Source organism: Otolemur garnettii, unplaced genomic scaffold (assembly GCF_000181295.1).
Source record: "Otolemur garnettii isolate 467f Iridium unplaced genomic scaffold, OtoGar3 scaffold00013, whole genome shotgun sequence".
Classification (NCBI taxonomy): domain Eukaryota; kingdom Metazoa; phylum Chordata; class Mammalia; order Primates; family Galagidae; genus Otolemur; species Otolemur garnettii.
Window position 1 is genome coordinate 24,485,125 of NW_003852408.1, and position 26,943 is coordinate 24,512,067.

General features: G+C 35.7%; 1 protein-coding gene across 3 annotated transcripts in view; it reads right to left on the minus strand.

Moving 5' to 3' along the window:
* Positions 1 to 26,943, minus strand: part of ADAM23 (ADAM metallopeptidase domain 23) — a 166,211-nt gene that overhangs the window by 42,936 nt on the left and 96,332 nt on the right. For all 3 annotated transcript variants that reach the window (XM_012802203.2, XM_003785110.3, XM_012802204.2), the window contains exons 6-14: positions 24,849 to 24,921; positions 23,972 to 24,045; positions 20,017 to 20,082; positions 12,528 to 12,599; positions 10,249 to 10,412; positions 9,120 to 9,204; positions 7,990 to 8,080; positions 4,991 to 5,039; positions 2,798 to 2,897 (exon numbers count right to left, since the gene is read on the minus strand). In XM_012802203.2, coding sequence (XP_012657657.1) covers positions 2,798 to 2,897; positions 4,991 to 5,039; positions 7,990 to 8,080; positions 9,120 to 9,204; positions 10,249 to 10,412; positions 12,528 to 12,599; positions 20,017 to 20,082; positions 23,972 to 24,045; positions 24,849 to 24,921 — 774 coding nt within the window. The remainder of the gene's footprint in view (positions 1 to 2,797; positions 2,898 to 4,990; positions 5,040 to 7,989; positions 8,081 to 9,119; positions 9,205 to 10,248; positions 10,413 to 12,527; positions 12,600 to 20,016; positions 20,083 to 23,971; positions 24,046 to 24,848; positions 24,922 to 26,943) is intronic.

Sequence of the window (26,943 nt, forward strand, 5' to 3'; positions counted from 1 at the left end):
AAAAAAAAAAAAAGAAGACTGGAGAAGCACATCCCAGCCTAAACACTTAAGAGTCTGAACATGAGAGGGAGAAACAGGTTCCATCCCCAGCAACTGACCACACCCCCAAGGAAGCACTGCCTTCTGCTGGGTCCATCTGAAATAGACATGATCCGCTTTCCACTTCCAGGAAGGTAAAACTATGGTGAGAAAGAAGACAGGTTTCCAGGCAATGCGGTGGAACTCTCCTATGAAAACATCCAATGAGCAAAATCAATAGTCCTGACCTCTGTGGTATTCAGAATGGCAGGCAGGAGAAAGTGGGAAAGACAAGTGCTGACTAGAACATAACCAACCACTTTGGACTCGGCCTCCCAATCTCCCATTCTAAGGACTCTTCCTCCGTCCTGAGATGGGTCACTGTCACAAACACGACAGTGGGAAAGATTCCCAAAGCACAGAAAATAGGCAAGCAGATAATGTAAAAATAACACATAAAATGTGCATATACATACATTCCCTGACTAAAACCACTTGGGGATGAAGTCTGTTCTTTGAAATATGCACATGAACTAATCTACTGGAATCCGTAAAGTTTTCTAATCACCGTGGTAGGTAGTTTAAAACAAGAAATAACTCTATATCAACTAACTTTTAGAATTAAAGATGTATAATTATTGTTATTTAGTTTCCAAGTTATTGGAATAATTTTCCTCTGACTCACAGGCAATTTCAGAAATCCATTGATGGATCGTACGAGACGCCTTAACCTTTGCAAACAAGTTACAGTTGTTCCTTCAGGCGTGATGTTTATAATTGCCTGGTAAGCTGCAAGGTAGGGACAATTAGTCTTGTATACTGCAATTCAAAAATGCCAGCAGCTCGTATTAGTTCGATATCACTTATTTCACCTATTTTAAACACTTCGAAGCTTTCAGATTTCTGCTGCATTGAGATCAATGCCGTGAAAGGCAGGCGGCCAATTTTAATGAGGCAAGGTCACTTTATAAGTCCTGTTTCTTTTTCCGCTTTCCTGAGATTTTTACACAGATGTCAGACATCAAACTACCATCTTCTGACTGCAGCAGTATCACTTAATTATGGGTGTATAGGAATAAATTATTCTGTCAGTTATCCGCATTAGGCACTGATTTTTTTAAAAGGTTAATATGGTATCACTGCTCTCTCAATTTGCAGAGTATTAAACATTTTATACAGCAGTGAACTATGTTCCAGTAGTGAAGTACTATTTTAAAAGGAAATATGAAATTTGCCATTTTAGAACTTCTATACTATCTGCGAATTAGCATCAATCCTGTCTCTTTTGCCTCTTGAGTAGCTTCATTTCCAAATACACTACTATAGGTCTATAATCCCTTATCTGAAAGCTTTACAGCCAGGGAGTTTGAGAATTCTAGCTTCACCAAATCATGATGCATTTAACATGTTCTATGTAATAATCCCAAGGGAGGCCAGGCATGGTGATTCATGCCTATAATCCTAGTCTCTGAGAGGCTGAGGTGGGAGGGTCTCTTAAGCTCAGGACTTTGAGACCAGCCTGAGCAAGAACAAGACCTCATCTCTACTAAAAGTAGAAAAATTAGGCTTGGCACCCATAGCACAGTGGTTATGGTGCCAGCCACATACACCAAGGCTGGTGGGTTTGAACCCAGCCTGGGCCAGCTAAACAACAATGACAAATGCAACAACAAAAAAAATAGCCAGGTGTTATGGCAAGCGCCTGTAGTCCGAGCTACTTGGGAGGCTGAGGCAAAAGAATCACTTAAGCCCAAGAGTTTGAGGTTGCTGTGAGCTGTGACACCACAGCACTCTATGGAGGGTGACAAAATGAGACTCTGTCTCAAAAAAAAATAGAAATCTGGGTGTGGTAGTGGGTGCCTATAGTCCCAGCTACTCAGGAGGCTGAGGCAAGAGGATCACTTGAGCCCAAGAGTTTGAGAGTGCTGTGAACTAGGCTGAGGCCATGGCACTCTAGCCTGGGTAACAGAGTAAGACTTTGTCTCAAAAAAAAAGAATAGTCCCCAGAGGCCTGACTATACCCTATAACCAAATGCAGCAATATTTCTGCAGTAAGACTTATGAATATTTATACTATGAGGTATAAATAAAGATTTCCAGTTTAGGAAAGTTGTGCTGTCAAATGTATTTTCTGCAAATGCATAAAAAACACCATTGAAAATTTTTAGAATTTTTTGAATTAAAGATTTGTAGATAAGGGATTGTTGCACTGCACATACAAATCTTGATGAAATGCCGCTTGACAACATGAGCCTTTCTAGGTAAAGATACGATGTAATATAAATACATACATATGAGATCCATAAATACTTAGGCCATTTTTTTGCTTGGCTGATACTAATAATGCCACCTTCCCAGGAAAACAGACCATTAAATAAAAAGTCAAGAAATTAGTTAGGCCCCTAGAAAGAATATCAATAGAAAATGGGGTTTTTGTCAGCAAAATGAGTTAAAGTAATATTTTATCTTAATTTAACCCACTGTTTCTTAGCAGCAGGGTAAAATAAATTAATATGAAAATTTCAAAGATATTTTAACAGAAAGATTATTTGTTTTTTGAAGGAGTGCATATAGCTGGCACTGAAAAACACTCAGAACACTGAATATATAGTTTTGTCATTCATTTAAACCAGTCTGAGCCTTCAGCATGATAAAGCTTTTTATAACTAAATACTAATCTGATTGACAAGAAACCTACTTTTCAAGACAAGTATCTGATAATCAGCCCTGTTCCACTGTAAAACACTGGAGACCTAATTATTCTTTGTAAGTCACTAACCTTTGTTGGCCTGTTGAAAAGGCAAGCTCCACCCCCTCTCTGTAAGAAGTCTCTATACTCCAAAATGCTGCACTTTGAGAATTTTCGGGAATGGGATACCCTGAAGAAATAAAGAATCAATTATGTAAATAATTTACCAAAAGCAATCATCAGAGAAGAAAATTAAAACCTTTGGATTAGAACAAAATGTTCACTCTGGAGCTACATACACAAATTTTGACAAGGCACTTATGTTCAAATTGCGAAATAATTGTGTGTAGCAGAGTTCGCAAAGATAGAAAATCAAGGAAAATCACAGATTTGGGGTCTAGGTTACAATTTCCTCAGCAGTCAAGCCCTTTTGTGACCTAGCTTGAAACAGTTTTTGAAAAGCTCATTACAAAACCTTTTCATCTAGGCTGTATTTTAAAGTGCAGTGATTTTGATTTGCTATGTCTCAGTAAAAGCAAGCACCTTTTTGTCTCTGTCGTGAATAAAGGAAGCTCATGAACCTACTAGGTTTCACGCTGGCAGAGAGATTTGTGAGGGCCAATTTATTAAGAGCTATGTGATGCAGGCTTCAACACTGCTGCAACACAGGTAAGCAAGGAAATGCTAAAGGGATGTGTCAGACCACATATGTGTATGTGCATACATTTTTAGTGTGTATACATACAAGTAAAAATTTATTTAGAGTGTAACACATACAAGAATTAGGGTAAGCTCCCATGAATAATAGCTCTTTATTCTCAATTTCAAATACTATCTAGTAATATTCACGATTTAGCAGGAATATAAAATGAGCCTCTCTGTGATATACATAGGGTATTACCACCTCTATGTCAGTACACAGGAGAATGGCATGCACATGGTCAAGGTTAAACTGAATCACAGACACCTATGCCTTGGGAATGTTTGTAATAGTGCATGATTTGAGAGTGAGCAGGCCACATTTTCTGGGGTGTAATCCAATCGTTTTATGTACTGTGATGTATGGGGATAGTTTACAGAATCAGGAAAAACTTGCCGCTATTCAAAGTGCTCTCTTATAAGAACCATATAGAAATGTAGACTTAAGAAAATGTATATTAACTCTGAATAGTTTTATTATATCCTATGCATAGTCTATCTAAAAACTCATTTAGAAATTGGGAGTTTAGAAGACATCCCCCTTAGAACCAATGTTAGAAATTGTGTCACCTTCCCATAGCAGTCCTCACAAAAGCCTGGTTCAACCATAAATTACAAATAGTAACTTGTAACATAAATGTGTCAAACATAAATTACTAACAGCAATAGTAGGGGGAGCATAAAAGCTAAGAGTTTGGGGTTTAAACTACATTTCTAGAAATGTGTTTTAATGCAGAATGGCCAGCTATGCAAACCCTCTGCTGACTCTCCTCTTCTTCCCCAGAGCTGGACTCCTGGGAGGGTCTGGTGGAAGAATAAGGCTAGGCTCTGTCCAAGGAGGCCAGGCCTCTAGTAACCAGGGCTCAGAGGATGGGAGTAGGACCAGAGGGCATCTCTCCTGTTACTGTAAGTGGGTGATGGCTTAGGGGTCTGGAGGCAGTGGCTCCCGTGGGGCCTGGGGGCAATGACTCCCATTGCCCCTGGGAATAGGGGCAATGTTTATAGACAGGTTCACTGAGGGACCAGCAGTTCTGGGGCAGCAATTCTAGGTCCCAAAGTATACACACAAAAAAGAAGACAGGTGATGGAATGTTCAAATGTCTGTCACTAAAAGACTTCCTAAGTTAGATATAATAAATGTCTTAATTTTTCAAAAAAGCTTTATTGATTATATAAGCAGTAGAGTAAAAACTTTATTACTTTAAACACAGATATTTATGAGTTCCTTAAAATGTAAATTGATGACTCAATTGATTTTCTCTGACTGCTTCAGATAGACAACGAGCTTTTATTTTAAGTGTACTAAAAAATTAATGCCTTTACTAAACTTAGATGCATCTAAATAATGTGCTTCCTTCCTTTAAGAGTTAATAAGAAGTAGTTAATACATTTTACTGTTATCACCAACCTTACATGAAAACTTAAAATATGAAGTAAATTAGCCCTTTCAGTTTTAAAATATCAGATAATTCATTACTGAATTTATACTGTACTCAGCTTAGTACCTGCAAGATTGCGTTTCTAATTATACCCGGCAATTTTAGTAAAAGGCATAGATCAAATCCATGTATGATGAAAATTTACCCTGTTTCCTCCATGATGCAGCCACCCCAGGATTCTGTGCAGTCACATTCTAGTCCGATGAAACAATAAAAGCAATAGAAGAAAAAGGAAACAACAAAAGTCACATCTTTAATCTGCATTACACCTCCTTACAATAATTCTTTATTACCAATTCCATGTCAGATAGGTACAGTGTGTGAAGTCTCATAGAACAAAATTTATTTTTTTTAATCTTTCCTTATCTTTTTCAGAAGCACAGGCCACTTCCTAAAAAGACAGTTCACAAGAAATACACTGTACCCCAGAAGTGCATTAATGTACATAGTTACCATTCAATAAAAAAAAAAAAAAAGAAAGAAATAGAGTTGTGCCTCTCTTCATTTTTGTAACTCCTACACCTCAATTAGGTTCCTATTTCCTGTGTTTAGTGAAAAGCACCCTCGTCTGGGAACTGGAAAGCCTGAGTTCAAGGCCAAGTTCCCCCGAACTTGAAGCAAGTGACTTCATGTTTCTCGGGTCTCAGGTTTCCACCTCTAAAATGGAATAGGTCTCTATGCCTATCTCCCAGAGTGGTTCCGGGGTCCACACAAGATGGTGTGTCTGTGAGCTCTCCATGCCTTGTAAAGCTCTCTGATACACAAACACGACTAATCGTCATTGAAGTTTTCTTTTATTTTTGAGACAGAGTCTCACTATGTCACCCTTGGTACAGTGCTGTGGTGTCACAGCTCACAGCAACCTCACTCTTGAGCTTAAGTGATTCTCTTGCCTCTGCCTCCCAAGTAACTGCGACTACAGGTGCCCATCACAACGCCCTGGCTATTTTCTTTTCTTTCTTTCTTTTCTTCTTTTTTTTTTTTTTTTTGCAGTTTTTGGCCAGGGCTGGGTTTGAACCCACCACCTCTGGCATATGGGGCTGGCGCCCTACTCCTTTGAGCCATAGGCACCGCCCCCCGCTACTTTCTTTTAGCAGTTGTCATAGTTGTTCAACAGCCCCAGGCTGGGTTCGAACCTGCCAGCCTGGGTATATGCGGCCAGCACTGTAACCACTGTGCTACAGGTGCCAAGCCACCACTGAAGTTTTCTAACAGAGCATATCGTAAGTTAATGAAAAGATCTCAATTTGCTAGGGTCAAAGTGACAATCAGCCAAGGACTTGAAGAACACTATGCTAAAACATTTAGTAAAAGAGAGCAATCTAAAACAGAAGTGTAGACACTCAAGTAAGAATCATAGACCTAATTTAAATACGGGAGTCCGACATTGATACTGTGATGAGCTCTTTTAATTCATTTTTTCCTATTCTCTTTTCTATCACTGATATATTTTTTAAAAAAGACTTTCAAGTGAATTTCTTTTTAAAGATGGCTTAACATCGTGACTTTTTTTTTTTTTTTTATTGTTGGGGATTCACTGAGGGTACAAAGAACCAGGTTCCACTGATTGCATTTGTCAGGTAAAGTCCCTCTTATAATTGTGTCCTGCCCCCGAAAGGTGTGCCACATCATGATCCCCACGCCCCTTCCTCCTTCTCTCTCTTTGCTCTTTTAAAATGAACTTTATAACCCATGAAATAGCTACCTAAACAAACAATTCACAAAGGAATAAAGAATTTTAAGAGGGAAGAAACTACAGCAGGCATTAGGAAGGAATTCTGTTTCTCACCCCACTCCACCATCCAACTCAGTAACCTCTCTCACCCATCTCTCTTCCAGGTCCCAGGATTTCCAATCAAGCATGTAAACTAGTCACACTCCTTTCTGATTTTAAGGCATCTGCGCCAGTTGTTGAAACTCTAAACCTCCTTTAGTGTGAACTGGGTGTTTCTTTGGGAAACCAAATACTCTCAGCCAGATAACAAATGAAAGACTTGGTGATTTGTAAAATGCCAGCAGACACTTGTGATAGCCACGTTACTCAAAGACCTCATATACCCTTAAAAGGGATCAAGAAGTCTTTTGATACACATTTTATTTCAATTTTTTTATAATACTCTGCATTAATGACAAAAAAGTATAAAATGCAGGGTGATATTAAGGTCAATTTTGTCCTTTTCTTCTTTAGCAAGGCTGAGATAGAAAGGGAGGCCTGACATTTTCACAGAGGGACTTCCACTTAATTTCTAGTTAAATAAATAATATGAGTAAACATACTGGTCTCTCTTTCCACAGGATCACACTTATGTGGGCTGAAGGTATTCAACTATAAAAATATGTGAAAAATGTATATTTTACTACTCTGTTGGCATAAAGAGGAATATAATCCAGCTTTGCTTTTAATCTGATTTTAAAAGCAATTAAGAATTTTCATGGGCCCCTAAAATTACTGTGGGCCCTTGACACTTAGTCCACTATATAAATCAGACCTATTTTTCCATCTGCTTCTCATATGATTAATGAAAAAAGTTAACATCTACCAGTCTTTGTTTTTTACTGGCTGGGATCTGTGGCCCTGTTTATACTCCCTCTTGGACCTACCTACCCACTAGTGGAGAATCCTAGCCTCTTCCACTGGTCTCCATGTTTAAAAGACTCTAGGGGTGGGTCTACCTGCTGGGCAGCCTTCTTCTCCAACTTTTCTAGTGTGACTAGATGCACGTGTTTGACTAGAATTTAAATATGAACTCGTTTTTGACTCTAGATCTAAGCTATTTCTCAATGCCATTGCAACATGACAATTGTGATGGAGGCTCCTCTAGCATCTTTTGTCTATACTCAACTGTTAGAAACCAGAGGGTGTTATTCCCCACCCCCAATCCCAGCACTCTGCAGTGTGAGAAATTGCTGAGTCACACCCTGGGAAACTAAGGATGATGTTATGGATTTAGAAAGGGAAATATTTCTACAACCCAAAGAGATTAAGAATTATCTCCACTTGCTCCTTTTGTAAACTTGTTGTAGAGGAAGGAGCTATACTACAATTAAACTATAATGACTTGAGTGAAAAATATTGATTTATTGACTGGACATGCATTATACAGAATGGCACATGAAAGTGAGAAACAAGGTCAATATACATACTTGGCTTTCTGCTAGAAGGTTCCCATTGGATTCCAAGGTTTTGAGCCAGGCTCTGCGATAACACTTGTGCCACTGCCATTGGAAGACCATACTGTTTTTCAGAGTTGGAAGTGTGTGGGAAACATTTGAGAGAGTGCACAAAGCTAGTTATTATTTCTTGTTACCACATATGATCTCAGTTCCCTAAGTAGAGCCTCACAGTATCTAAAGATGGAGCATACAACTTCTCACTTCCTCTTCGCATCGGGGCCCAAGAAGCAGAAAGTCCCTTCTTACTAGGTAGCAACTCTCAGAACTTGAAGCTCCCACACGGAAATACGAAATATAAGTTACAAAAGGCTGTGCTCCAATTTAACTCATACCAATCCAAGAATAATGTCAATGTACTATTAATATGTCAAGTGAGGTCACCAGCAAGTGATGGCTATTGGGATAAACTAGTATAATAGATGCCAAGATTGACCAGGGTTTAGATATAATTGGTTAGGCTCTTGGGGGCTATTGCCACCTAAGAATTTCCTTTATAAAAAATAAAGGAAATCTCATTATAAAACTTAAATAATGAGATTTTAAAAATACTTGGGTGCTACTGCCACTTAAGAATTTCATTTATACAAATGAAGGTATTAAAACTTAAGCAATGAAATTAAGGAACTATTTGTTTGAATTCATTCTATAGACAGGTAGGTAGATGTTACAAAAGTGAAAAAATATACAAAGGGAGAAAAAGAAAAGATATAATATTAATATCATAAGCCCTTTATTTAAATGAGTTAAATCTGACATGGGCAGAAGAGCATTTATAACTAAAAATAAAAGTTATATAAGAAGGATTAATAAGCTTATAAAAACTTAATCTCCTATCTACAGAGCCTAAAAATATCTGGGCCAATCTTCAGCGTGCATTTGCCTGATAAATCTGAAAAACGATCGTTATAATAAACAAAGACATCATTATGAATCCAAAGGACCATCTGGGATTCTACTTACTAACAACATAACCCACTCAAGCTACATAATCGATGTCATCATCCTAAACACACATGAGAAGAAGCGTAAAGTGGGCCACAGGGAAGAAAGAGAACAGACGCCAAGATAAAGCTCTACTTTAAGAAAATGATAAAATTTACCTCATTCACACCAACTCCTCTTGTGCGAGAACAAACACCTCCAAAGTAACTCAGACTGCTTCTCTTGTAGTGGAACGTCACCCGCCTTCAGAAAAAGAAGTGCTATTAGAAGACCAATGTGGTGACCATCAAATAAACACTCCCCAAATATACCTACTCTCCTACACTGAACACTCCAGAACGATCCTCTTCCAAGAAATCAAAAACTGCATTTGAAATACCTTTCATTTGATGTTGTCAGAATTACCTTTCAACTGATGTGATATTAAATAATTTTGGGTGAGCAAACATTAATTGAGTAGCTACTAAGCATCATGTTCTGGCATAGGATTTGAAAACACAAAAATAAACAGACCACAGCCCTTGACTTTCTCCTAATAGAGAATATCCAGTAGTTATATAGTAGTTGCTGTATAACTGTAATCCAGTAGTTGCTGATTATTGTAAGTTGTTGATTAAAGACTGAAAGAAAGTAAAAGTTAAAAGTAGAAGGAAAAAAAAGAATACTTTGGTTAGTTTGATTCCAGGACAGAACCCTGAAGAATTGTCTGGAAAAGAGCTTTGCCATGAATGGGAAAGGGAACAACTTAGTATAGAAATGTAATTATGAACAAATTATATTAATAAAAAGAAAATATGGAACCCTTCATCCTTAGTGATTGAAACTTAATTTCATTCAATGGTTCATCTAAAAAAATTATATTTTCTAGCCTCTCTTGCAGCTAAGTATGTGCAGGTAACTACACTATATGATGCTGATAAAACTGATGTGTGTAAGCTTACAGGAAATCCACTTTACAGAAACTGGCTTGGCTAAAAGGAGCACCCTTCTCCCTGCCTATCATTCTTGTAGCCTGTCATGAAGACTGGAGCACCAGCAACCTTCTCGGATGGTGAGTTGACCCTGAAGATGGAAGTTATGCATGTGCTCTAAAGGGAAATCTAATAGCCACAGAATCACCAGCATCCCAGCACTGGACATCCTGTCTCTGTCTTCTTATAGAACAGGGCAATCAACAACAATACTGTTCGACTCACTATTTTCTGATTTTTAACTTACTGACACAATAAAGGGGTAAAGATAAATGTTAAACCAAAGACTGCAACTGGAGCTTAAGCGGGTACATACGAGATGAGGTGCACAGCGTCGGCATGCTGCTTGATGCGTTGCCGGTATTTGGAGAACTCATGGAGCATCTGCACAGGGTTGGTGGTGATGTCAATATGATCCTTCTCAGTCCAGGTCTCCACAGCCACCAGGACGACCCTGGTGTTGAGCTGCTCCTTGTAAATCTGAGGGTATACAACAGGACAGGTGCAGGAGGAAAACACTGGGTCAAACATGCACGTTCAGTGAGTCAGAGTCAGTGGAAGGACAGGAAGGGGGAGGTGAGAGGAGAACACGGTCACAGAATTAGCTCATCACAGAGAATCTTCTCTTTCTTTCTCTTTTCCAAGAGCAGAAAAAAAGAACACCACAATTCTGTCTCACGTCCCCAACTCTCCTATAATGTTATTTCAATCACAGACCAACACACTGAGGGACCTGGCATCTCACTAAAGGATAGACAGTAGGGAAGCTTAAGTCAGGACATAAATTGAAAACAGGGCTCGGAGCAATCACCCTTCCAGACCTCATGGGGAGTAACAGTTTAGAGCCTCACACACTGGCTCTAAGTAACCATTTTATTCCTGCAGTATTGGAACAGGCCACTAAACCTTCAGACAAGCACTCAACAATCTGGCTGGCTTGCCTTTCAAGGTCAAGTTATGTGGAACGTAAAACAACATTGAGAGAAAGACAGAAAGAGAGAGAATTACGGATCCCAGGCCAAAAAAGAGTAGATTTATACTCATTCATCTTACCCTTGCCACAGGGTGAGATCACTCAAAATATTTAAATTGTCACCTTTTGTGGTCTTTCTTTATTTTTGGGCCCAGTAGCTAAATAATTCACACAATTTAGCAACTTCAAATAATGCTATCATTTTGTCCTATTTTCAAGCTAATTAAGAAAACAATGGCTGATCTCTAAATGCACTGAGGGAGAATGTCATTATGCCTAAATCAGATTGAAGCTATGATGACTTCACAACAAAAGCAAGGTAAGTCTTCTAAAATTAATGGTCAGCTTCAGAACCCTATAGGGTAACCCAAAATAAAATTTGCACTTTGCAAGATGTGATTCTATTTAAACATGCCGAAATGACTAATAAAGAGATGCCGCCAAGAAAATAGCTTTTGGAGGGAAAAAGACGTGTTGAAGATACTTTTTTCCATATTCACCTATAGTTTTCCTCTGAGAAAACTGATGAGAGCTGAAATTTAAAAAAATTAATAAGCCAGGTATAAACCAGGTCTCAGAGGGTTTAGTCCCAACTCCATACAATGTAATCTATGCATATCCACTCATATTACACTTCGTTCAGTTGCGCCCACGAAGCACATAACATACATTATGAATATTTACGTGATCACAGGTTGTTGGACTTTTTTTAAAAGGCAGGAAAGAAAATGTTCCTTTGGGGTAAATAAATATCATTTAAATGTTTGGAAATTTATAAAAAGATTCTATTCCCCTTAAGACAGAATATATAATAAATACCACATAAAAATATATTTAGCCGAACAAAACAGCACTTTAGAATATATAAAGTAGTATGCTATAATATTTAATTTATGACTAAATTGTTTCATTTATTCATATTATGGAGTTCCTACCTAAGGCATGAAAAAGGATGAAAATCTTAACCACCATTCTCTGTAACTTACAAAATGGGGGGGACATTAATATTGATGATTTGCATATTTAGAAGTCTTTGAAAGGAAATACATATTTTATTGTCTCAAATTAGTTTTCACTTGGGATTGACTGATAAACTACATAATTTTGTCAACTAGCAATAAAGTCTGAAACACTTCACTAATGGGAAAACTAAGAACTTGAATTTGTGTCATTAAAAAAAAAATTGTATATTATCTATATTCTCTAAACATATTCTGCCTCAGTCTATTAGTTCTTCTCTGCTAACAACATAAAATTTTTAAACATATCAACTGGTTATTAACCAAGTCTCGCTTACCAAGTATAATGTCTACTCTTTTTCTAGCAAATTTTCCATTGTTTTGTCCCCCATAGACTCTGGTGATAATAAAGTCTCCATCTCACTTAGAAGCAACATTAATGCATTTTTAGGATTCTGAGGATAAAGCAACAGTCCTCTAAAACTCTGAGAGCACTACCCTTTGTGAAGCAGATCACCCTATCATTTCTTAGCCAGATGAGCTTAAGGATCACATCTTTACTTTTGTCTCAGAAATAATTAAAGTAACAAGCAAGCAAATAAGAGAGAGATATAAACCATTCCATCTTGGTAAAAACAGGTTCAGGAAAACTGGGATACTTACGGAATCCACAAGGTTGACCACAGACTTTGCAAAGTTGTTGGTATGCGCAGGAGAAGAGCGATGCTTCTTATACTGGGTGGTAGGGGGTAAAAAGATATGCCAGTCACTGCCAAATCATAATTCAATGGTAAATTTCAAACTTCTGTAAAAGCCGAAATCTCACAGCAAGAGTAGATAATGAGGATCAAAAAATATAGAATTTAGTAGCATTTACTTTGTGCTATATTGGATGTGGTGGTGTTCTTAACTTATTTCTTTGTTAGGCAGCAAAATTCAGACTATCCAAAACACCCACGATGTCCTGAGTCATGGAAAGGGCCTATAGAAATCCATGTGAGAAGCTTTACAGTTGAGAAGTTAAGTTTTAAATTTCATCTTAATGTCTTTTGTTTTCACAGCTTATACCAAAAGCTTCCACCAAAAAACGTGTAGTCCCAACTGGACACTGCCTTCATGTTAAACTCAAGGCCATCAGGAAACTTTCTTAGGCAGCACACTAGATACTATCCATAAGATGGAAAGTGTTCGTTATGCACTTAGTCTATCCCTTGGGAAGAATGCCCCTGCTAAGTTAAGCCTTTTGCTTTTGACAAAGAGGATACAAGTAAATATGAAGTATGCTGATAGTTGATGGTTGTTTACAATTATTTAACAAAATGCATAAAAGTAAATTAATAGAATACTTCTAGAACAACATCTGGAAAGCCACGTTTTTAGCAAGGAACAGTATACTTTGCTCAATAATGTCTTCAAGAGGACATCTGAAGTCTACCATAGGAAGATTATGCCCTCTACTGGTCCATGAGGCTATCGTTACTTTTACAACTCAGGAAAAATAAGAACATACTTAAAACTACTGACTCCGATTTGCACCACAAATCTTTGAACTTTGTTTTCAATTTTAATTATTAAAATAATGCATCTTTCATGAAGATTAAAAATACTCTACGTTGGAAAATCATGATATTCTCTTTTTCTTCTTTGTCCACCTTCACCCTATAAATTTGTCTGACCCTCTCCATTTCATTCTCTCTCTACTCTGTGACTATGTTTTTTTAAACAAAGAATATATGTCTCAATGCCTACATCTCTGATGTTTACCTTTTATACTGAGAATATTGATGACAGATTATAAAAATGCAATAAATTGATAATATTGTGCTATCACCAGTGTTCATTAATTTACAACCTCTGGTATAGCATTACTGTTACTGTTCGTATTATTGCAAACATTGTGCATCATAATCTAACCCAAACTATCTTTATGAGTACTTTTAAAGTAAATTTTCATATAGGCATGTAACTGGGTCATAAAACGTTGTATTAATCTAAAAATTTTCAAGCGTTTCACCAGGTTTTGTAAACGTAGCATAAAGAAGTTTCTATACATAGCTCAGCATGTTAAGTTGCCTAGCAAAATTCCACAAGCTGAAAAACCTCAAAGATACCTGTAAGAGTAAAAACAAAAGTGTCAACATTAAGTTCCTTCGGGGGCTAAGAATATGGGGAGGGGGGAGGGAGGGTGATTGGAGGGATCACCTCTATGGTTTATCTTACAAGGGTACAACTGAATCTTTCTAAAAGTAGAACATAAATGTCTTAACACAATAACTAAGAAAATGACATGAAGGCTATGTTAACCAGTTTGATGAAAATATTTCAAATTGTATATGAAAACACCACACTGTACCCCATGACTGCATTAATGTACACAGCTCATTTAATTAAAAAGAAGATGTTCCTACGGGGGGATTAAAATGTTTTGGTATAGATGGAGGTAACAATTGTATGACAGTGTGAAGGTACTAAAAACCACTGACTTGTAGACTGAAAAAGAAGGGAACATATTAGCTGATGCCGACTCTAATTTGTCACCTATTAAGATGAATTTTGCTTCTGAATATTACTTTGTGGTTTTTTGAGACTTTTCTTTATAGTATAATCATAGAAAACACAATATCCGAGTTTAAAAAAATAAAAGGAAGCCTTTTTAAAGTCTACCAAAATGGGATGTCTTTCATTTATTTCTTGTTTGTAATTTTCAAGCTTTAGACTTTCTTTTTGGAAAGATGATTCTGCCTGCTGTATGGTGAGTGAATTAGAGAGCGTCCAGAATGGAAGCAGAGATGTGTGTTGGAAACTCTTGCAGAAGTCCAGGTAAGAGGTAACAGAGGCTGGATGACTGTAGAGAGAAGTGAGTGGATTCAAGAAATACAGGGGTAGAGTTCCAAGACTTGCTGATGAAGAGGATATGGAAGGTGAGGAAAGGGAAGAATAAAATAGATGGGGGATGGCGGTGCCATTTAAAATAGTGAGAAAGACTAGGGGAAGAGAAGTTCAGAACTAAGAATTCTGATTTAGAAATGTCAAATTGTGAGGTGCCTATCCAAGCCAGTATTGAAGTAAAGTTGTCAAGAAGACAGATGATATATGTGTTTAGAGCACAGAAGGCTAGAGGCATAAAGCAGAGAGTAATGAATTCACAGTCGAGTTAACTATCTAAAGACTTGAGACTGGAAGCTGTCACTTAGGGAGAGAGTACAGAAAGAAAAGAGCCCTGACCCAAGCCATAGGACACTCCCATAATCTAGAGGTCAGACCTAAAAGACTTACACAAAATAGCCAGTGAAGTGAAAGAGATGTTGTCACAGAAGCTGAGAGATAAAGAAAATATTTCAAAAAAGAAAGTAGTCAATGGTATCCAACATTGTTGAAAGAGTAAGAAAAGGACAGAACAGTGGCCACTAAATTGGTTAACGTGAAGTCCCTTTCACTGAGCAGCTAAGATATATTAGGAACTATGATATATGTTTCAGCTGGGGTGGTGGGTCATCCTTGTAATCCTAGCACTTTGGGAGGCCAAGGGGGGAGGAGTGCTTGAGCTGAGGAGTTCGAGGCCAGCCTGAGCAAGAGCAAAACTCCATGTCTAAAAAAAATAGAAACATTAACCAGGTGTGGTGGCACTACAAGCCCCAGCTACTCAAGAGGCTGAAGCAGGAAGATTTCTTGACCCCAGGAGTTTGAGGTTGCTATGAGGTAGGTTGAGACCACGGCACTCTAGCCCAGGCAACAGAGCAAGACTCTGTCTCAAAAAAATATATATATATATATATCTCCCATGACAAATATTCACTCCTCATAACTCTATGACATGAATTTTATTATCCCCAAATAACGTATCCATGATTACTCAGCTGGAATTAAAAGTCTACTCTGGATTGAGGGAGGAGACAAATTTGTTGCATTTAGCAATTCTTATTAAATGATTTATGTACATTCCTAAAAATCATGATTATTAATGAGAATTCATAATTTGTTAGGTATATATAAAAATGTGGTGATTTTTATTAATGAGTCATCATCTCACCCTAGTTAGGATGATTATTACCAAAAATGCAAAAAATTGCAAATGCCTGGTGGGATGCAGAGAAAAGGGAACTCTCACATGCTCTTAGTGGAAATGTAAACTAGTACAGACACCAGCACCCCCATGTTCGCTGCAACACAATATTAAGAGATGGAATCTTCCTAGGTGCACAAGAACAGATAAAGAGATAACGAAAGTGTGGCATACATACACAATGGAATATTATTAAACCATAAAAAAGAAAGAAATCCTGTCATATGTGGCAATAAGGATGGGACTGGAAGACATTATGTTAAGTGAAATAAGCTATCAACAGAAAATTAAACACTACGTTTTTTCTTTCTCATAAAAAAGAAAAACTGAGGGCAGCGTCTGTAGCTCAAAGGAGTAGGGCGCTGGCTCCATATGCCGGAGGTGGTGGGTTCAAACCCAGACCCGGTCAAAAAAAGAAAGAAAAATTGACTTCATAGAACTAAAAAGTATAACAGAGAATACTGGAGACTAGGAAGGGTAGGGAGAAGGGAGGAAGAAGAAATGATTTGTAAAAGGATATAAAGTTACAGCTAGATAGGAGGACTAAGTTCTAGTGTACCATAGCACTGCTGGATGACTGTAATTAACAGTAACAGTCAAGTAGTGAGAAGGATATTCAATGTTCACAACACAAAGAAATGGTAATGTTTGAGAGGATGATATGCTAATGACCTTTATCTGATGATCACTATACATTGTATTTATTGCGACATCTCTATGAATGGCATGAATAGGTACACATTACCTGTCAATTAAAAAATTAAAAAGTGGTGGGTTTTAAGTAAGGAAAAACCAATGAGGTTCAAGTTGAAAAACTCTGAATAATAATCACATATTTAGTCTTACTGACTCAAACTTAACGTAAGAAAAATGTAAGCAAAACATTCGTTTTTCATGTACTTTAAAATATCTCAACCAATTTTCTATTAGAATAAGGTTTTTACTATTTATTTTTTGGTTTAAATGGCTCAAAGAAATGTTTGCAGACTCTTATCAAGGATATAATTGGCTTGCAAATGAGGTTCTGCCAGCCAGGTACTAAGATGCTTTCCATCAAATTAAGGGATTTTTCTTTCCTAATTGAAAGCCACTAATAATGCAATGCCTATTTAAAATAAGATATCTGCATTTTTTTCAGATGACCAGTAATAGGCTACTCTGAATTAAAGGGGTAAGCTTGAATGCAAATGTAGGCAGAATGTTTCTATTTCTGCATGAATGAGAACTAATGTTGTATACAAAGAAAAACATGCAATCTCCATTTATGATAAAACTTACTTTTACATTTTTTCCGATCATTAAAAACAATTTACAATTAAGCTGGAAAATTTGCTTTTCCTTCCTGAACAAATGCGATCCATAAGAAATTTGCCTTTTGAAAAAAAATTAAGATTAGAATTTGATTTTCAACCCAAAGGTAACAGTTATCAAAAATGACTATGCTGAACCATATGGTTTAAAGATATTAAGATGATTACTCTCAGTGGGACAATTATTCCAAAGCCGAAAGCAAATCTTCAAAAACGAACGTGATAGTTATTCTAGTTCAGTTTGACTTTCAAACGTGAATTTAAGTACTTTGATCCAAGTTCCGGTTTATACTTGTTTGTGTCAATCGAATTCAAAACTTATCTTTACCTCATTTAAAGCATACCCCCAAAAAGGAATTTTCTCAACTGTCAAAAGAAAAAACAACTCTTACAGAATGAGATATATATTTGGGAATGTTATAGACTAGAACGTAACCTGGTCTTCAAACAAAGAGAATATAGTTAGTTCTATCAGAAAAGAAATAATAGATCTTTAAATAGTAGAAATCGTCTTAGATAATTTCTTTCTATTTTAGACATTATTTCCACCCCAAAACAAAAGCTTTCAATTTTTTTTCTTTCTTAACAAGTATTTCCTTCAAATGTATCAGTACAAATTATGGTTCTTTTTTTCTGCTTTTAAAAGCAGATGAATATATCATGACTACTTCTCATGCATTTTTAGAATAATAATACAACTACCAACATTTACCAGTGAAAGATTTTGATAGCCTGAATAAGGTAACTTTATTATAAAATGTATAATATTCTGTGCAGAAATTTTCCACATATAAGACAATATTTTAAGAAGGATGCTATTTTATTATTCATAAAATAGAGACAAGATTATTTGAATGTCTACCATTTAAAGGGTTAAAAAAATTCAAATATATGATGTTTAAAAAAAATTATCAAGTTCTCTATCTTGCACAGTTACCTGTAATGTGCTCTCTGAATGAATGCTTCATGTACCTTCCTGATATATTAACAGCATAGTGGAACAAGAGATTTAGAAATGCAAGTAATGGTTTGAGTACTGATTTTATCAATTACCACCCATTTGGGAATGCACTTTGTACATCTGCAGACTGTGTTTGCATCTTAATTATCATTTCCATTACTTTAAAAGTATTTATCTAATGGATGTTGGAAAACGTGAGGCTTCAAAAGCCCTAACTTTGCAGCCTGCCACAATGCTTAGGACTTGGAATAAGCTTGAAAACAAAATCTCAATTTTTCAATCAGCAAAAATAATTCAGATGTAAAAATTATATTTGGGTTTTAAGCAAATTAGTTTTCTTTAGGAACTCATATTTTCGCCTTCATTGTCTATAATGGTTGCCTACACATTTGGTTCTCCTTCCCACCAGGAAAGACCTCTCCCAAATTGTATGTAATTACGATAAAATAAAATCTGCTTCTTACTAATGTATTTCAAGCCATGCCTTTAAGAACTACTGGTACAGAAAATAAATCTTCATGTAATGTAAGAGGCGTTGTATTAAAAAACTTTATATGCAACATAATTGAACTGATTGTCACTCAGAAACATCCATTAAGGTAGAAACTAAAAAGTTTAATATAAATTAATATATTAATTAATATATTATGGTAAATAAGTCACCATTTTTTAAAATGTATGAGTATGGGTCTGCGGATCAGAATTTCACACAGTCACTTCAGCATGAAACACAGCCTTATAGTCTACTAATCTAATTTTGGTTTAATTAAAGGAAAACAAGGACTTAAAGATATTTGCAAGGCAATCTTAATTTTTTTCCCAAGGTTTTTCTAGAAATGTAACTTTGTTTTCATTAAAAACAATTACCCTTTGTCTTATCTGCAATTTTTAAAATTCAATTATGTAACTACAACAAAAGTGACAACAGCCTAAACAGTCTGAAGAGGGTGGCAATGGTTGCTGGTACCACCTCTCACCAGCTCACCAGAGCCAACTGGCCACTTCTTTTCCTCATCCTCATGTGACGATCTCACTTGATAGCTTGAAATCAAGTATAATGGGGATATTTACATCATGGATATCAGCAAAAATGATAAATCAAGAGAGCTAAGTGCTAAAATTTACCAGTATACCATTAGTAGTACGTATATTAGCATGTAACCCACTGACCAAGACTCTTGTGAGCTTCAGTCAAGACATTTTATAATAGATATATTAAGTAGAGTATAATTAACAGAGTTTCTACTTTATCTTCAAGAAAGGCCAGTGGGGAGCAATGATTGTTTTTCATTTTCTTTTAAGTGTTACTGAAATGACATATTCAATCACATTTTACTTCCACAAAAGTAACATGAGATTATTCATCTTTCTAACATTTAAAGAAGATAAATCATCAGTTAAAGATAGACTCTTTAAATAAAGAGTCTCCTATAATTGCATCTACCACAAATCATAATAATCAGTAAGAAAAAAATAACATATTGGCAGAACAAAGGCGCATAATAAAATTAGACAGCAGTGGCCAAACTACATAGATAAAGAAAGGTGCAGAATAAGAATTTTAAGGGAAGATAAGTACAAGATGCCAAATAGCTAAAACCATTAATTACAAATATTTATTAAACACAGGGAAAGTTTAGAGTTATGAAAATTTTATAAAACCCAGTGTCTCCAAACACCAACAAATAAATCAATGGATTTATTATCTCTAAATATATCGGATTCAATAAGTAACAAATAATGATTAAATGTAAAATGAAATGTATTCTTTCTTAAGTAGACTATTGGGTCTAAAACCCACTGACTCTATATTCTTACCGTTTTGTGATCATTAACAATCATAAGTTCCAAATACTTCATTTCTTCAAATACACCACGAGATGGCTATGAAAAATGAAAATATATGGTCAGAATGGTGATTGATATAGAATGTCTCTAATGCTCACTGTTAATCTGTAGATCAATTTTTAATTTCAGAACTCTTTGCTGTCTACTCCATAAACATCTTAGAAGAAAGTTGATCAGGGAAATCAAAAAAGGTGATCTTAAAATGTGGGTAAACATACTACCCAAACTTATTTACATGTTCGATGCAATCTCCATCAAAATACCAATGTTGCAGTTCACAGACCTAGCAAAAATAAGTCTATGCTTTGTTTGGAACCAGAAAAGCACCTGAATAGCTAAAGGAATCTTTAAGCTAAGCAAAACAAAGCTGGAGGCATCACATTACCAGACTTCAAACTATACTACAAGCCTATAATAACCAAAACAAAGCCTGATACCAGCACAAAAGCAGAGACAGACCAATGGAACATAACAGAGAATCCAGATACAAAACCATCCACACACAGACAATTAATCTTTGCCAAAGCAGACAACAATATACACTGGGGGAAAGAAGCCCTATCCAATAAATGGTGCTGAGAAAATTGGATAGTCACATGCAGAAGAATGAAATAGGATCCATATCTCCCACTACTCATGAAAATTAATTCAAGATGGATAAAAGACTTAAATATAAGGAATGAAACCATAGGAACTCTAGAAGAACATGTTGAAAAACCTCTTCCAGAAATTGGCCTAGGCAAAGAATTTATGAAGAAGACCCCAATGGCAATCACTGCAGCAATAAAAATAAATAAATGGGACAACAGGACTTTATTAAATTAAAAACTTCTACACAACTAAGGAAATAATCAACAGAGCAAAGAGACAATGTACAGAGTGTGAGAATATATTTACAAGCTATACGTCTGATAAAAGGCTAATAATCAGAATTTGCCCCCAAAAAAGGAAGCAAATAAGCAAGAAACAACCAACCCCATTAAAAAAGTGGGCAAAGGACATGAACAGAGGCTTTCTGAAAGAAGACAGACAAATGGTCAATTTTAAAAATGCTCACCATCACTAATCATCAGGGAAATGCAAATTAAAAACACTGTGAGATATCATCTTACCCCAATTAGATTTTATTAAAGGTCCAAAAATAATAAATGTTGGCATGGATGCAGAGGGAAAGAAACACTTATAATGGTCGGCGGGACTGCAGATTAGTACAGCCTCTGTGGAAAATAATATGGAGATTCCTCAAAGAACTAAAAAGTAGACCTACCATTTGATCCACCAATCTTACTACTAGATATTACCCCAAAGGAAAAGAAGTCACTTTATCAAAAAGACACCTGCATGCAAATGTTTACTGCAGCACAATTCACAAGATTGCAAGTTGTGAATTGCAATTGTGAATTCACAATTCACAAGATGCAAAGATGTCAAATCAACCTAAGCGTCCATCAATTCATGAGTGGATTAATAAAATAGAGGTATACTGTGGAAAACTATGCAACCATGAAGAAGGGTGGATTAAGGCTTTTGCAACAATTTGGATATTCCTGGAGACCATCACCCTAAGTGAAGTACCTAATCAACAGAAAAAAACAAATGTCGGGCGGCGCCTGTGGCTCAAAGGAGTCACCGGCCCCATACGCCAGAGGTGGCGAGTTCAAACCCAGCCCCTGCCAAAACTGCAAAAAAAAAAAGAAGAAGAAAAACAATGTATTCACATTTCACATGTATTCACTATGAAATTAGAACTAACTAATGAATATATATTGTGCACAGAGGGAAGTAAAACTCAGCAGTAATCAAGTGGGGAAATGAAAATCTACCTAACAAGTGCAATGAACGCCATCTGCGTGACGGGTACACTTAAAACCCTGGCTCAAGCATAACAAAATCGACACATGGAACCAAAAACATTTGTGCGTCTGTAATATTTTAAGATTAGAAAAGAAATTCTTTAAGATTATAGAAGATAAGATTATTCTTATCTGTAAAAATTAAGATCAATACGTCTAAAATATTTTCCTACATAATTTATAAGATTCCCTCCAGGTCTCAGATGCTGTAATTCTAATCAACACATAGTAAAAGTGTAAATAAGATAAAGAGATATGAAAAAACAAAGCTGAGTCTGGTAATGTGATGCCTCCAGCTTTGTGTTTTGCTTAACCAATATGTTATCAACATATCAATAGCTGGTTATTGCAAGATTTTAGGGACTTCAGAAACCCATGTTTAGTCTGTACTCTTTTACTTAAATTTTGCTTTCATGACATTTTAGTGAAAATATTTGCTAGAATAAAAGTAGGTAAACATTCAGTATTCAGAAAAGAACGGTATTTAATTATTATTAACATGCTCATCAAGAGTTCATGCTGTTTTCATGTGTAAAAATATTCTGGAGAAAAATTCACAGAATAATTCTGTTAAAAAAAAGTAAACTCCAATTTCTTTCACGTTAAAATGTGATAAACATTCTATTTACTGAAAATTTAAATGAAAATCTACATAAAATTCATTCAATAAGAACTGTATAAACTATAAAACTTCCAGGTATATACCTGTAACAGGTGGAGTCAAATAAAAACATTAATTTGCTGGAGTGAAATTCTAAAAATAATGTACCAATTTTTAACCAGGCTTGTAAAGCACTGCCAATTATTATATTCTAAAGTCTTCTAAATTTTAAGAATTATTAGATAATCCTTTAAGAGTATTAAGTATTTTAGCATTCATTTGTGCTTCTATTTATTGATAACAGTTGGAAAATTAATAATGGTGGGTCTTCTCTATGTACATAGTCATTGAACACTTTCTATTTGATACAGGTGGACTGTAGTGGAATGAACAGCAGCCTAATTAAACTTACTAGTACCACGCACATGTTTAAGAGTAAGCAAACAGGGATCTCCAAGTATCCCCTCACCACAAATGTATCCACAATCACCATAAAAAGAAGTTCATGAAATAGAGGATGATTTAACCCGAACTTAAGTTTTTCGTGGTTGGTAGCCTAATTTTTTCACACACACAAAAGAACACATTCAGCAAAACATTATTTAAAATGTGTAGTTTCTACAATAATTACTCATTAAGTTATCTAGTAAATTACTATGTAATCCATAAACTGTGGGATTAATTCTGAGTTACACAGCATTCACCATGTAATTACTAAACAGTCCCCATCATTAAGCTTCCTAATCTACTATGAAAAAGACTAGAAACATAAATTTCACTTACAAAGCCCCTATACATTTAGCAATACATGTGAGGTGTACGACAGTAGTTGATAATATAATTGCAATGATATAATTCGTATCACTAATGATCAGATAAATGCATTCTCTTCTGAAAAGCACATCCAGCTTCAAAGTTTGGTGTAATGGAGTTTTTAACTTGAAAGAAATAAAAATAAGCATGATCAGCCAACATTTCAAAACCTGACTCTACTTTGTTGTTGTTGTTAGCAGAAACATTTTATGTGATGTTATATGAGCCATGGGGGAGGGAGGGGACCTGTTGCACTTTAAATAGAAAAAAAATACACTGCAATTTTCATACGAAGGCATTTTGAAAATAAAGCTAAGCTGAGACAATACACTCTTTATATGGCATCAGAGTTCATTTGTTGGAATGAACCCTTTTTAAGCCGTATGTTGATGAGGTTCAATTCATAAGGGGTTTTGTGGCTGTTTCTGTTTTTAAGCAAAAGTTCCTCAAATCTAAACTGTTTGGTATATACTTAGACGCAGTGTGATGATAGGCACACAACTTTTTTTTTTTTTTTTGCAGTTTTTGGTGGGGCTGGGTTTGAACCCACCACCTCCGGCATATGGGGCCAGCGCCCCACTCTTTGAGCCACAAGCACCACCCTCAGACAATTTAATTGAGTAAAACAGCCCCATCTGAAGCTCAATGGCACACTCACATTCACTGCTCTCTTTCTTCTTTTCAACCACTGTAATTCAGACAGAAATGGCCACTGGTCACTGCCTTCTGCAGCTGTGTAAAAGAAAATGAACACCAAAATTTGTGCTTGACACTATTGCAATCACAGTATGTTTTTAAAATATTATGTGAAGGAACAATGGCACTGATAGTATCTTAAAATCAAGATAAATGAAGGAAAAAACCAAAAGGACACTGATCATTAAACACTTCACACTCTCATGGTCACAAAGATAGCTCAAATGTGTACTTTTCTTCCAAACATCACGAAACCACGACCAGTTGTTCAAGGTTCATTAGAAGATACATATTCGACCTATAACTACCTGACAATATCTGAAAATGTGAGAGAATGCCACTGTGTTTAATTCATTTTAGAATTAAAAATAATACGTGCCATCATCTTTTGCATAAATTATTAAAGACATTTGACATTAATATGCAGCAACAACATCATAGACCCCACCAATCCCTAAGAAGCTTATACCTACATCAGCCTGCTTGAGATGCCTCAGGAGCAGAGCATAAGAAGGAGGCAATCCAAGTAGGCTACAGAGCATCAAACTGCCAGGACAATTTAAGGATGAACCTCACTATAAATCACTCTACTAAATTTAGCCCCACTCTTCTCTTTCCCAAGGCAGCTTTACCCTTGGGCTTCAAGTTTCCATTTTTCTGTTGGAAATGACTCTCCAAGCCTCATTACGTAAAAGCCACAGTTCACTCCAATGTCTACCCACACTGCTCACCTCAGATCTCACGCCAATTCCACCTCCCCAGTCCCATGTCTACCCAGTTCCACCAGTTATAGTTCCCATTACATATAAAATATAACAGCTATCTTAATTTAAACCTACTGAGATTCTTCACTTGCTTAGAATACTGTCTCGCCAAGGTTTTCTGGATTATATGTGGTCGACCTGCACTTTTCTGAAAAGAAAACAAAAGTAGAAAATCAGAAAGCAAGATGTGAACAAGTCTCTGTGAATTATTGTTAGAACTTTCTCTAATGTCCATCCTAAAATGGGAGTATTTATATGGCAATCTTTTATTTATCAAAAGTGAAAGGTATGCCTTATAGAAATTTTAATTTTAAATAAGATACAGCATCATCCAATTAACTCAGCTTAGATAAAAGTATAATTTTATTAGCAACTCTTAAACCTTAGCTTTCTTCAAAGGCATGAATAGGAAATTCACCAAGAAACACAAAGGGTCAACAAACAAATGAAAAAAATGCTACGCACTTTAATAGTCCTTCAAAATGGAAATTTCTTAACACAAAATATCAATTTTTGCCATCAAATTGGCAAAGGTCTAAAAATTATGATGTCCACAGTTCATTACTTTGCAAAGCAAAAAGCACTCCCGCATGTCACTGGTAGGAGAAAATTGGTAGCCTAGTTTGAGAAAAATTTAGCAATGTCTACTAACAACCTTGAAAATATTCATATCTTTGCCCTAGAAATTATACTTTCAGGAATGTCTTCTTACCATTATTACTATTAGCTTCCATTACTGAGCACACAGTAATTGTGCCAGGCACTGTTAATGTAAAGATTATCCAATTTGTTACTCACAAAAACCCCCTATTTTCATATTTTATCTTTATTTAACAAAGATATTGGGGCTCAGAGGTACATTACTGTTATAAAATTACATTACAAAATAATGATCCAATTTATTAAAAAATATATATGGGAATATATCTCTGAAAACTGGAAGAATACACACGGCAAGGTAAAGATAAGTTTGCCTTTGGGAGATAGAAAAACAGACGATTACTATTTAGTTAAGTATTTGTTTATTTTGCTTTTCCAAATTTCCTGTAACATACTGTTGCCTTGATAATCAGAAAAACAGTTATGAAAATGAACCTTGTTAATAGTTTACATATAAGACATTACAAGTAAGAGGTCTGCTATTCATTTCTTTCTTGAGAGATCACATGAATTCCCATTAGAAGTATCCTTTCAAAAATACTTAACTTATTGCAAAGCGTACTAAAATTAATAATAATAAAGATAAAAAATCTAAATTCGATCACAGTAAGTGCTTAATTCTGGTAACAGATGAAAAGAGTAACGAAATTCACAACTGGACCAGCAACACAATTTTAAAAGGGTTTCAAGCACTGATCCGTTCCTTCTACCCAACCTCGGGAGGAGGAGGACAAATCATTCCATGAACAAAAGCAGGGAGCAGGAAGAACAGACAATTAGCATGTAATAATCAGCCCCTGAATAATACAATCACAGAAAAATAATGCAAAACTGCAATACCAATGCTTTACTATGATAATAAGCTTATATTTATAAATCTTTAAAAATCATCCTAATATGGATGCATCAAAAAGTTATCTCATTTTATACATTTAAAAAACTCTAAGCCCTAGAGAGTTATTATTCTGGTTTCTCTGTTTTGTTCTTTGGACATTTAGGGTTTGTTGTTTTTTATATATTTTTTTAAGTAACAGGGCCATTAAATGCAGAGATCAAAGTCTGACTTTTTGCTAAATGAATCCAGTAATTTTGCCATACACAGGTTATCAACCAACCATTGGAGTAAGGAAAAAAATATTTTACTCAATCAAAATGTCTCCAAGTCATCTTGTCTTCATTATCAGGTAATTCTTATAGTGAATTGTTATAAAATGATACAAGTTTATTCAAACATTAACTATTTAAAATTTGTTTTGTTTTGTTTTGTTTTTATTTTTAATTTCTTTTTCGTACATATACATGTGTATGTAGGTTTCCACTTTTGCCTTCACAGAATTAAAAGGCTAAGTTTAATGACAATAATAATATTTAACATAAAGACTGAGAACAAAAACCTCATAAAGAACGAAAAAAGATAAATACATTCAGAAAAGAAATCAGACAATTGCTGCAACGAAATATTAGGCAGTAGTAATAGTAATAATGCAAAGAAAGAAACATTCCCATTGTC